The sequence below is a fragment of the Arachis hypogaea genome, chromosome 9 (assembly GCF_003086295.3).
Source record: "Arachis hypogaea cultivar Tifrunner chromosome 9, arahy.Tifrunner.gnm2.J5K5, whole genome shotgun sequence".
Lineage (NCBI taxonomy): Eukaryota > Viridiplantae > Streptophyta > Magnoliopsida > Fabales > Fabaceae > Arachis > Arachis hypogaea.
The window spans coordinates 109,450,566-109,463,757 of record NC_092044.1 but is presented as its reverse complement, the minus strand read 5'-3'; the positions used below and the strand labels follow the sequence as shown (position 1 = coordinate 109,463,757).

General features: G+C 37.4%; 2 protein-coding genes and 1 long non-coding RNA gene across 3 annotated transcripts; 1 reads left to right on the top strand and 2 right to left on the bottom strand.

Moving 5' to 3' along the window:
* Positions 1–544: 544 nt before the first annotated feature.
* Positions 545–1,091, bottom strand: LOC140175368 (uncharacterized). The gene is made up of 3 exons (XR_011866072.1): positions 953–1,091; positions 755–842; positions 545–667 (listed from the first exon to the last, which is right to left on the bottom strand). It is a non-coding gene; the product is annotated as an uncharacterized lncRNA (long non-coding RNA).
* A 1,805-nt stretch (positions 1,092–2,896) lies between these two features.
* Positions 2,897–9,473, bottom strand: LOC112711658 (DNA mismatch repair protein MSH3-like). Its single transcript, XM_025764350.3, is given in 14 exon segments — positions 2,897–3,158; positions 3,323–3,588; positions 3,762–4,232; positions 4,545–4,588; positions 4,591–4,693; positions 4,978–5,049; positions 5,131–5,391; positions 5,645–5,776; positions 5,870–6,106; positions 6,394–6,636; positions 6,742–6,840; positions 7,278–7,442; positions 7,752–7,937; positions 8,377–9,473. Coding segments are annotated over 14 exon segments (3,255 nt in total). The 5' UTR covers positions 9,346–9,473; the 3' UTR covers positions 2,897–3,151.
* LOC112711659 (pre-mRNA cleavage factor Im 25 kDa subunit 2) lies at positions 9,443–11,841 on the top strand. The gene is made up of 7 exons (XM_025764351.2): positions 9,443–9,810; positions 9,897–9,942; positions 10,129–10,222; positions 10,298–10,371; positions 10,451–10,537; positions 10,633–10,743; positions 11,396–11,841. The coding sequence occupies exons 1-7, from the start codon at positions 9,680–9,682 to the stop codon at positions 11,465–11,467; spliced, it is 615 nt and encodes a 204-aa protein (XP_025620136.1). The 5' UTR covers positions 9,443–9,679; the 3' UTR covers positions 11,468–11,841.
* The last annotated feature ends 1,351 nt before the right edge of the window (positions 11,842–13,192 follow it).

Genomic DNA, 13,192 nt, shown 5'->3' with positions numbered 1-13,192 from the left:
ATCCTCGTCATGGTAGCCGTCGTCGTCATGTCCAGCACGAACTCTGCGTCGTCCACCACGTCTCCGTCGTCTATCACCACCCCTCCCCCTAGCTTCTCCCTCCGCCATGGCCTGATCGAGCCACCTCCACTCACACTGACTCCTACATGTCCCAACACGAGATCTCCTCTCAACACGACGCCTATCCGGAACATCATCTACCCGATCCATGTCAGGCACTCGTCCAGCACCTCGCTGTATCGCCTCGACGGAATAGGTATGGCTCTGGGGTCACCGAGATACAGCTTAGGTGACATGAATCTATTACCATGCTGGACCCACCAATCCAAAAAATCATGTGAAGGACCCGGGTCTAGTACAACATCAAACCAAAGCACATGATCCGCCCGGCTCTCTCAATGAAGGTGCCAGAACTGCAAGCTGTACGAGAACCAACGATCACCACTTTGTCATCCTTCGACATCAAGAAGTCGATGTTGAGAGCGGGCTGGGGTCGGGGCTGTACTCCACCAAACTGCGGTAGCACTCAATCTATCTAGTACCACTCTATGACGGCAAAATATATTAGCGCTGTCACACACCTCTATAACGCCGTATGCCGAGGCTCCAATATCTCCGGATGCACAACCTGAAGAACGTTAGGAGAGTTGTACGGCATTCAAATAAACTGCGAATACAAATCGTCATCGTTTAGCCATGCACACTTGCTAATCTAAAAGAGATTATAATAAAAAGGAGTGGTTCAGATATTTACGTCTCCAGCCATTAAGAGGTCTATCCTGAACCTCCACATCGCAACTCGAGGTCCCTTCTCGCTTGCTATAGGATTGTGACCTGACCACCTGCAACCCACGACCATGTTATCACGAAATGAAAACAACACCAAGTAATATAACAGTATAAACGCATATATAATAAAATAATAACAGACGATAGAAAAAATTAATAGTACCTCAAGGCCAAAGGCCAGCTGAATGTATCATATCCAACGGGTGTAGATCCAGAAAACCGTCAGAAGATCCATGACTGAAGTAACTGTAACGGTTCGGCTAACTTGACCACATGCCTGTTTGCCACGCGGCACATGCACCGGTATAACCACGAGACAACAGCTGATCCCTAACTGTACCCACCCATATCCTCAAACCTAGCTACGTATGGGAGCCACCTAATGTGAATGCGGTTGCCGGACTTATCGGCAAATAGTTGAGTCCCTAACAGCATTATGATATAGGCCCGGGCATACCTCCTAACTGTGGGCTCATCGGTTCCCTCTAGAAGCTCTCCAAATGTCTTCTGGAACCAGCTGCAGTTCACTGCAAACTTCTGGATTTGGTTCGCAGGAGGTAACACACCCAACAACTCCTGGAACCACACCTAAGCTGGCCGACCACCCTGGATGTACGTTTGAAAATCTGTCAGGCAACCACTAACATAATGTCCATTGATCGACAGTCCTAACTGGTACGCCACGTCTTGCAGTGTAATTGTGCACTCCCTGAACGGCATATGAAACGTGTGCGTCTTCGGACGCCAACGCTCAACGAACGCACTGACCAGGGACTCATCCAGTCTGAACCATCTCTCGTTCAGCCTCACAAGATGGTATAAGCCGGCCATCTGCAAGTACAGAACATACCTCTGGTCCAGACGCATACTCTGCTGCCGTTGCATGTTCAAAATACATTGCTGGAGCTGCAAACAGAATGTACCAGAATATAAAAATCACTAACATCATTCACTAACAAAACCACTAACATCATTTACTAACAAAACCACTACTAACTTAGCAACGGTACATAATAACTACCATTCTAACACACCAAAGGTAAAAATATATATATAAAAAATAACTTATTCACTTCTATTTTAAAAGAACAAGTTCGCACTAATCTCTTCATTGATAACACCAGCTATATGGGCTACTCCATCCAAACGATAAAGTTGGTCCGGATTATCCCCCATCGGCTAAATATTTTGCTCAAGCCTTTGTTGGAGTCGTACTAGGTCGTTTTCTCTGGGATTTAGTGGGGAATGAATTTAGAATAGTGGATCGAATGATGTTACTTCGAACTCTTTATATAGGGAAAATAGGGGGTAATTTGAAACAGCCTGTTTCGAATTACTTTGGGCACAAAATTCTGGACTAGTTCAAATGACACTGTTTCAAATTAGTGTGTGTAATTCGAATCACCCGAATTAGTGTGTGTAATTTGAATAAGGGTGACTCGAATTAGTGTGTGCTAGTGTGTGGGTGTAATTCGAGTGACTCTAATTCGAACTATATAGAAAAGTGCTCCTAATAGAATCTTGTAACGTTTTTATCTTTGGTGAAATTGTGTAAAACCACCCTCTACTTGGTTTATATGCGTCATTCTTCCTTTTTTTTTGTTGATCCAAAATTTGTCACTTCTATGAAGATCAAACTTAATATTAAACCTCCCGAAAATATTTCTGATAAAAGTATCTGGATTTCATTTTTATTTTTAAAGTTATTTGTGTTAAAATTGAATTATACTCCCTTCAATTTGAATATCGAAGATTACCTTTTTTTAGAAAAAAAGTCTCTTCTATTAAAAATACAACTTTATAGACTCTTTCGAGTTTCCTTCTTTCATCAAATTTTACTATTTTTTACATTTTTCCCATTTATATCATTATCTATTATATATTAATCTCTTAATATTAATGAAACAAATTTTAATGTTTTATTTCATGGCATATTTTTTTCATATGTTAACAATATCTATTTTAGTTAGTAGCTTAGTTTTTACCTTTTACAAAACCAAGCCGCTTTTTGGATTAAGGACTACTATCCATGTTGTAGAGTTTAAACCTACACAAAATCATACCATTTAAAAAACTAATAAATAATAACACCGAAAATACCAAATCATCACTAAAGCTTTCCCTTTCATTGCCCAAATGAGTTATGAGTAGTGAGTACATCCATGTACGTAGCCGTAAATAAAATGAGTTCCCCCAATACCAAATATGACCACAACTGCAAAATATGCACAAGGCAGTGCAGGTAAATAAGCAAAAATGGGAAGGCCTAACTTAAAATGAAAGTGCACAAATTTTTGTGTAAATTGTTATATACAACATTGGAAGGGGCCTTCCGGATCCTGCTTCTGCATGTATCTGTTAATTAATGTCTGCCAAGAGAGGCAAGAAAAAGAAGGGGGAAAAACATCATGAGTCCAAAGGTCTAAAGTCTAAACAAAAAATTGTAGCCATGCAAGCCTCCTATTGTTAGTTAGCAATATGTGTTTTTGTCTAAATAAAATATGGAAAGGAAAAAGGAAAATGGATACTTAACCTGCCAATTAATTTCTTTGCAATTTTTCTGCTATGATCCAGAAGCTGAAAGCTTTTTGCATGGTCATCATCTAGAATTGCAGCTTTTAAGTTTGAATAGAGTTCCTTGTAAGCACTACCAAACTCTTGATGTGATTCCTGTTCTTGACCAATCACTATTGCATCCAACAACAGCTCCTTCACCGATCTACTATGTATTCTATTGTTCACTAGCTCTTCCAATTTGGAAGCCATGAAAATGCCACGAGTAATGCAATGTGGTGGTAACTGAAAAGCACGATGATTACGATTGTCAAATTGAACAATTTAATCATTATAAAAACTCAGTGGACAAACCAAGATGCCAAGGTAATCATCTAGTCCTAATCGTTGTCAGCAAATTAGCAATGACTGAACTAACTCGAAAGAGAAATGGCCAACTACTATATGTTTGAATTTACCTGTGCTAGCTGAGCCACCTTAAATCCGAAACTTCTCTCTGAAACACCAGGTACGAGCTTGTATAGATAAGTTATATTATCAAGATAAGAGTTTTTGTTTTTACTTGTATCATGATGTGAGGTTAGATGTGACACGTGATATGCTCCCACAGAGCCAGGGAATTCGGTTGTGAGGTCTGCAATCTTCGGATAATGAGTGACAAAGAGGACGATGCTTCGTTTTTGCTTCAGAAGATAGTGCAATGTCGCATAAGCAATGGCCATACCGTCATGTGTACTTGTACCTCTCCCAAGCTCATCAATGATAACCAGTGAATTTTCTGTGCAGTTATGAAGAATATTTGAAGTCTCAGACAGTTCTTCTAGGAAGGTGCTTCTCCCTTGCTGAATACTGTCAGAAGCACCCATCCTAGTGTAGATTCTGTCCAGGACATGCAGTTTTGCTGATGATGCTGGTACAAAGGAACCAACCTAGAGAGATCAGGGCATGTTTCAATAAAGCAACAGTCGTAAGGGACTAGTTGTCAAGGAAAAGCAGTGCGTTATATGTTTCACAACAGATTGTTATAGCATCTTTCCTCAAAAACGAGAATTACCCTTTTCATTAACATAATAAAGCATATCATCTGTTGCACAATTTCCATAGATGAGAAGTAGAAACCAAAATATTTGGAGAACAAGACATCCAAGATCTTATATAATCAAACAAGATAATGCATTCGACTGATGCATCAATGACAATAAATGAAACATAAGCAGTATATGATATTTATTCTGTTCTACCTGAGCCATTATAGCAATCAATGCCACCTGGCGAATATAGCAACTTTTCCCCCCATATTGGGTCCAGTGACAATCTGGCAGTACTCTCTGTCAGCATGCAAGTTTGTATCATTTGGGACAAAGTTGTCTTGTAAGGTAGTCTGCAAAACCTGGTGAGAATGGTAGCAATAATGAGCCTCTAGTTACCATGGGAACTTCACATCTATGAGAGCTAGGTCATATCAGGTTAAAGTAATCAAGTGTTAAAAATGTAAAACAAAATGATGCGTTAAATGAACACTAGATTAATGCATGGAGGTAGGTAATTCCAACTAAATCTGCATTTATATATAATATACATAGCTGACAACCAATTGACATGATATAAATACCCATGTTGGCATGTAATGGCAGGCATCAAATTTGTATGATTTGCGAGTCATTAAATCCATACCGGATGCTGACCAGCACAAATTTGTATCTGAACAGGCTCACAATCATCTACAAACACTGGCCGAACATACCCCTGTAACAAAAAATAGAGAATTATAGTGCATACCACTTCATAAATATTTGGAGGCACCTTTAAAATTCTTGAAGAACCAACCTTATTTCTTGAAAGAATGGCAAGGGAATGGAGGCAGTCTAAAGCCGCCAGAGCTTGAACAGCAGCTTGGAACTCAGCATAATGTTTACTGAAATCCCTCAGAAAGCTATCCCAAGCAGTTCGGCAGGCAATAGTAAGCTCTTCTTTTGCTAAAGATACCTTGTCCAAAGCTGTCACCACTTCAGGAGGGTGATACCGAATTGTTTTCTTTGTATTATTAACCTTAACCCAGTTTGAAGGAACCTTAACATCAGTCTCCAACTGTAGCCAAAACAAATTTAGGGGTAATTAAAATTTATTCTTAACCAACCATTTATTCTTTCAAAACAAACTTTCTTTGAATCACTCCAAATTCATTAATTTGAGACACAGATTCGGAACACTACATATATCATTTTCTTCCTCTTTTTTTTTTTGGTGATAAAACAATACGTGCAACCATTACAAATTTGCAAACCATGGATGCTTACAAGGCAACAAACAAAAAAAGAATTCAAATGTTTCAAACTGTAACCTCTATCAAATGAGTAATTCCAGAAACACTCATGAATTCCAATTTCCGCATTCCAAGGCGCTTGCGATACAAGACGATCAATGAATTTAATTGTTCCTCTTCCATTTGAAAAGCTTTCCGAGCTCTAGTAACCTATTCATAGTAATAATATCAACAATTTCGTATTGAAGTGCAAAGTATAAAACGAATCCCAAAAGGAAGTAAATTAAAAGGAAAAAGGCAAACCTCTGGAAATTGTGCCTCAGATGCAATGATCAAATTTGTTAGATCGCCTTGATCAGCAGATTCTTTGTTTAAAGAAGACAACATTTTTGTAGCATTGCCAATAACACTGTCAGAGGAGGCAGTCAGAATCAGTCTTCTCAACAGATTAGAACGCAAATTATTGTTTTCCTCCTCGCATATGTTAAGTTGCTGAAGCTGTTTTCCAGCTGACAAAATAGCTTGAATAACTGCAACAAACTTTGGAAAGACAAAATGATTCAAGCAATCAATACCAACTATCTAGCAGATTAAGACCTTTTGAGTTCATTTATACCCATAAAATAGGATATACAGATAATCCAAATAGCTTTTAGAGGGATTATTGTTAAATTACACGATCTACAGAATATGCTCAGCTCTTTTTACTTTTCCCTCTCTATTGTAAACTGAGAATGCCAAAGAAATTATATAGGGGATGTAGACAAATGATTAAATGATAGAACATGATAAATAAATCAATGATCCATCAAGAAGTCATTTATCACCTCAACTGGCTTAGCAGTGCAATGGAATATTCTTGTAACCCCGCGTTGTAAATCAGGTGCTCGGCTCAGATTCGTCAAAACCAAAGAAACTATGTAAGCTAACTCGGGATGCACAATTGTTACATCAGAGTCTTCGTCATACTCTAGGCTCTTCATGCTACAAGAGCTCATGGACTCTGCAATTTCAGATACAGCATGAAGACGAGCAGAAATCATGGTCTGATCGCATAATGGGTGAGATACCTGTTTCATGAATAAGAACAATTAGATAAAGGTTTTTTTTAGCTGAAAGACAATCAAGAATTCAACATTCAACGGTGGTATATCAAAACTAGAAGCACCTCATACCCAATGCCTAAGAAGCCTGGAACCGAATATAGTAAGGGTGCGATTCATAATTTGCAGCAAGGACCCATTCTCAGATCCATCACTATTATTTTTTAAAATCTGAAATCACACAGAAACATCCATTAGCAACAAGTATACACAACAGAGTCCAAAATGGTATGAGAAATTAAAGCACACACAATAAGTTTTAGCTTACACAATAGCACAAGCAGAAAATGAAGTTCATAAAAAGTCTCTAAATGAATATTATGGGATCCTCCATGTAAAAGAGAAGAGCTATAAATGCGGAGGTCACTGAATAGCAAGAAGCCAGGATATTTTCTTGCATGATTTTATATGAATCTATGATAATTAAAAATTGAATCAAAGAAAATATGGACAGTTCAAATCTTGGTTAGATCAAATTTGATTAATAGAGCCAAGTTCTCAATGCACCACACATAAACATAGTTTGTTATCACAGTTCAAAACAAACAGGAAAAGAAAAAAGAAATCATCCAGCATGCCAGTAAAAATTATGCTCTAGATATAATTACCTCCAGTTGTTGAAGCGCATTGGCTGAAAAGGTCATTTCCATATTTCTTGAGAATGGCCTTAAAGAAAAACCTGAGCATACAATTCTTTCAAACCCAAATTCCTTTAAATGGTGAATTGTTAAGGCCAAAGATTGGACAGCCAAATCTGGCATGTTCATCACCTCCTATATAATTAAAGGCATAAAAAACATTAAAAAGGAGTCACCAATGCAAAGTGCAACAGCACTAAGTGTACAGCTACAATCTGCAAATTAAATCAGGTATGTGATTTTTATGGAAGTTCTGTTCTTTTCTCCCTTTTTTTAAAGGCTATAAAAAAAAAGCATGTGAGAATTCAGAACTGGTTGTATTTATAACAAACTGCAACCCACTAGATTTGATAATAAATTCTATTCCACTACCATATTCAAACTTCAGAATCACAACTGAGAAGTTGACCAAGAGAACAATGCCTAAACATCAGTATTTGGTACCTTAACTAATGGCTGATTAGTGTGCTCGGTCAAATCTTTGTTTTGCATTGAATCTGATGAACATCCTATACCCATGTTCTCATACAAGGTCAAGACTTCTGCAAGAGCACCTCCATCAGCGAAGCAATCTCGAGAGGTTCGCTCCACACGAACGTTTGAAGCAGGCCCAGCAAAAGCCAGCAATAACTAATAATAGAACGAGAACACACAAGTGAATCTTAGGGGTAGTAGAGAATCGATAGTGACTTGAATTTTTCTATGTGGATTGTTAAAAAGTAAATCACTTAGTGATGGTGAGGACTTTTCTTATAAGAATAATTGAATTGAGAAAATGATTTAAGTTAATTGAATGTGTATACTCTTTGCTTTAAAAATACAAAGAACAATAACTATCTTATGGATTCAGAAATAAGCTTTTTGACTAGGAGACCACTTTAATAATCCTCAAATGGTTAAATACTTAAATTTCTTTTGTTTTGTTTGAAAAGAGGAGCTTCCTAAGATTACCAGGGAGTGTGACAAGAATCAGAAAATTGTTTGGAGAACAGCATCTAATGATAACATCTTACACACATCAATTTCTTCTGAGTCAAGTAACACTCTTGCCAACAGATATAGAAACTACCTTCTCCGTTTGTTTGGAAAGAGGGTCCCCAAGAAGCAACTCAGCGGGAGATAAGTTCAACATCACAGCCTCAAGTGCACTCCTCAAGAAATTGTCATCGAATTCCCCATAAATAACATCCCCTGTTGATATCTCCACTGCAACAAATCCAATCCTCACATCAAAATTACCCTCCACCCCACACGCAGACCTCTCTCCCAAAATGCTCTTCTCCACCACACACATCAAGTAATTGCTCTCTGCCCCACACCCCTCTTCCCCTCCCCCCAAATCCGGTGCTGCCTCAAGTGTGGCCTTCGTGTACAATGCTGATAATCCCCTGCAAAATGGGCCTAGCCGGTTTGAACCATGAGCCTTAATAGCCGCTGTCTCAGTCTGCCTAACCACACCAACCTTATAGCCAGCACTCACAAGCCTCCTCACATGGACATTCAATCGAAAAGTTGGTATGCTAGCAGTTAAAAAGTTACGATCCATATGCGCATATATACCCAATACCCTGGCAGCATTTTCAGCATCTTGGCCGAAAAAACGGAACCTGTATCCAACCTCGATCATCAAAAGAACATCAGGGTACTTTCCTTTGAGCTCGGCCACTTGCTGCTCCAAAGGAGTGTACTTTAAGGGTTTGGCAGAAGAATGGGAAGGTGGCTCGGGCTCAGAAGGTTCTAGAAGTTTCTGGAGGAAGCGTTGATGGGTGGTGGGGTGGGGAAGAGGGTTATGGGTGTGAGGGGAGAGTTTGGGGAGCTTTGGTGGCTTGTTGGGGGAAATGATTTGAGAAGTAAGAAGCCGTTTGGATGGTGAGAAAGTGACGGTGGCGGAGATTTTGGGGGTTGGAGGATTGGGGCGAGAAGAGGAAGGAAGAGGAGAAGGAGGAGGTGAAGAAGGTGTTGGATCAGTTGTTGATGGAGAGGCTTTAGGTTTGGGAGCGAAAAAACGTGAAATGACTTGCTGCTTTTGTTTTCCCATGTTGGCGGTGGTGATTGTGGCGCCGCCGCACCGAGGCCGCAGTGGTAGGTAGCTTGTGGCGGTTTAGTTGAATTGGCGCGCTTGCAGAAATGGTTGGGAAGAAGTGCTGAAAGGAAGCGATGAATATAGCTCAAGAATTTGGTGTAAATGTTTTTGGCCAGGGAGGAATTTGGGCTAGCACTTAGCTGTGGCCCATGAAAATATATATAGTGCTCAAAAGCCCATTAAGAAAGTCCAATAAAATAAAAAGTAGGAGGGTAGGAGTAGGCGGTGGTTCGAGCAAATTGAGGTTTCCAGTTTTGAAATCGTGGGCGATCTGAGCGAAGGAATAAAGATGGTGGTGGTTTCATCTCAGAACACGGTGGTTAACACCTACCCTCTCTCCAGCTACACTTTCGGCACCAAGGAGCCCAAGATGGAGAAGGACACCTCCGTCGCTGATCGTCTCGCTCGCATGAAAATCAAGTATCTCTCTCTCTCTCTCTCTCTCTCATATATACACCGACCCACCTGTTTTAGCGTTTTCTAACTCGGTTCACTCTTAACTTCAGCTATATGAAGGAAGGAATGAGGACCAGCGTCGAAGGAATTTTATTGGTATCTTTCAGCTTCTCATCTTTCATTTGATTTAACGTTTATGCTCATGAATCTGGAGAAGATATGGCTTAAATAATTCATTAAGTTCAGAATTGTATGCAGTCCTAATCCTAGGGCATAGTCTCTGTAATACAAGTAGTGGAGATTTTGTTTATCACTCTGCAGTAACATGCTTTGATTTTTCAGGTGCAAGAACACAATCATCCGCACATACTTCTTCTACAAATTGGAAATACCTTCTGCAAACTCCCAGGTGGTCGCCTCAAGCCAGGAGAGAATGGTAAAACCCTACTTCCCCATTCCTAATATGATCTTTGATGATCCTAATTGATTGTGTCCCCTCTGATGTGTGTAGAAGTTGAAGGCTTGAAGAGAAAGTTGACTAGCAAACTCGGTGCTAATTCACCCACTCTTGTGCCTGACTGGCAGGTATTATTTACTCACCAAGTATGTGATTGTAATTATATTTGCTGTGGTTCATCTGTACTTTATCCTTGCAATCTTGCAGATAGGGGAGTGCGTGGCCAACTGGTGGAGGCCTAATTTTGAGACCATAATGTATCCATACTGCCCTCCTCACATAACAAAACCCAAGGTAAGTTGTGATTTTGTGAAGTTTGTATCAGGCAATAACATGCATTTTCTGCATCATAGGCATTGCTTACAATATCAATGAACTCTTGTATGCAGGAGTGCAAGAAGCTTTTCCTTGTTCACTTGTCTGAGCGCGAATACTTTGCAGTGCCCAAAAACCTAAAACTGCTAGCTGTTCCATTGTTTGAACTCTATGATAATGTTCAGGTATTGTAATTTAGTTTGATTCTTTTCTATCACCAGATTATTGAATTAAAAAAAAATGTTAACTTAGACCATAAAATCCAATGATGGAGAGGGTGGATGAATGAGTCATGACTGGGTGATACAGTTGGTGTCTAAATAGATACTATCTATTTTGGTGTGCACTGTGCAAATAACATAGCTCCATGACCCTTCTTATTACTTAGAGATTAGAGAATTAAAATGTTTGGTTGGTAATTGAACTATGTGATGCAAAACATGCCCATTATCTAAAACTGTTTCAAGTAACAGAATGGTGGAGTTTTATGTGGGAGAGATTTTTGGGATCATCTGAACTGTTCTTTTTTTCATATCATGACTGAGCATTATTCATTATCGGTACAGGGGTAAAAATAAAATGGACCGTTCATGGATGAACTCCATATGTGCTAGTGTATAACAGCTGCACGAAATTAAAAACCTTATTTTTACCTTTAACAATTTATATGCATGGAGCTTGTTCCATTACAGTATATCATGAAATTTTAATACCCTATACCCTTGTACCAAACACCTTTATTTTCTTTATCTTATTTTCCTAATTATACTTATCCGTCAAGATATGCTTATATATTTGTGCCATGTCTAACTACATTTATGGATCACTTGGTTGCAGAGATATGGACCAGTTATATCAACCATTCCTCAGCAGCTTTCCAGATTCCAGTTTAAAATGATCACTAATTAATCGTAAATTATGATCAACCATTTCTACAAAATTCTCTTCCATTTTTCTTACTTTAGTTTTTAGAACTAGGATCAAGTTAATGCATTATTATCACTGCATAGACTGGGTAGAATATTGAGTTAAGTGCACTTTCTGAAAATGGTAGATACTTGCGAGTTGTGACATGGATTTTATGTGTAAATTTAGTGGATTATGTTCTATCGTCCATGGATTGGTGTATTATCAAGCTTTAGATGAGATTTGACTTGTGTAGCGTGGAAGGTTCCCAAGGCCTAACCACGATGCTCCTTAATATCATCTATTAATGATAATGACTATGAACATATATTATCATGTATTGAACAAAGCAATTTCAATATCTGAAAATTCTCAAAGGTGGTTATTATATATAGACACCGCAGCAAACAAAATGTTACACGAGCGTAAAACACATCAACAAGATGTAAAACAAAAAAACAAAATAAAGTAGCATCAGTTTTCAATATTCTATGATGCATACTCCGAATAAAATTTGAACTAGAATGAAACTCGCGCATAGCGCGACGGTAAATTAATGATAGTATATAATAAATATTAAAATTGAATATATTTTGTAGAATTAAATTAAATATGTATAAACTAAAGTTAAATTTAAAATGTGTTTTGTTTAAAATAATTTATAATACAAAAGAATTGAATATTGGAGTTGTATAAAGTGACATTTTTATTTGGTGGTTTGATTTTTGTATTTGTTTTGCTTGATGGATTTAGTCTTCTTATGTAGCGCTTGTCTTCCTTTTTCTTTATTGGTTATTGTTAAAGTTGTTGCTTTCTTTTTTCTATAGCCTGTAAAGACATATTCTTTATAAATTGTTGAGTTGTATGCATTTTCTATTGTTTTGTTTGTTCTATTTTTGTATGTATGTTCTTCTTGTGAAGATGTGTCTTGAATTTATATGATTTTCTTTCTCCTTAATATTTTGATGTGGATGCAATTTTTCAATGATATTTACAATAAAAAGAACAAAAATGTGTAGATTTTTTTTAAATAAGTTATTTTTAATAAGAATAATTAAAATAGTATAAAGTGAAATTACCTATTAATATTTTTTTTTGACCTACTCTGTCAGATAATGTCTCAATTGATGCAAATTCAAAACAGTGTTAGAAAATGTTCAATTTAAAAATACAATTAAAAATATAACAAATATGTTTGTTTTGTACTTTTTCTTCTAATATAATCATTTCTAAGAAAAGAAACTCTTCTTCATTTGTGGGTGTTAATGTTTTTCAAAGACGAATTACGTGAACTTTAATAAACCAATTATCTGTTTGTTTGGTGATATTGTCCAAAAAATTATGCTTCGTTGAGTAAGTTTGAGATGTTGTGTAGTGCGAAAATAATTTTTTTGTGCTAAATTTGATATTATTTGAAGAAGGGTTTTGCTAGGTAGACAATGACTTTTGTAGACAATGTGAATAATGAGTTCTAGAATTGACCCAATAGTGATAAGAGACTTATATAAGTAGTTCAAATAGTATGGAATTTAAATATTTGTAAAGTAAAATTTATTATGATTAATAAATTATTACGACATTTGTTATTATTATGACATTTGTAATATGTATGTTTATTACATTTGATGAGTTATTTATAGAAATTAATAAATTAATTATTGGGGTTATAAATTCATTATATTGTTTATAACGGTAAAATATAATAAATATAGGAATAGATTCTTGTAG

Bases quoted from the DNA above. Each gene is read 5' to 3' on its own strand.
- LOC112711659 (XM_025764351.2), top strand. From the start codon at position 9,680: ATGGTGGTGGTTTCATCTCAGAACACGGTGGTTAACACCTACCCTCTC. The intron at 9,943-10,128 runs GTATCTTTCAGC...TTGATTTTTCAG, and splicing joins GCGTCGAAGGAATTTTATTG to GTGCAAGAACACAATCATCC. The intron at 10,372-10,450 runs GTATTATTTACT...GCAATCTTGCAG, and splicing joins CTCTTGTGCCTGACTGGCAG to ATAGGGGAGTGCGTGGCCAA.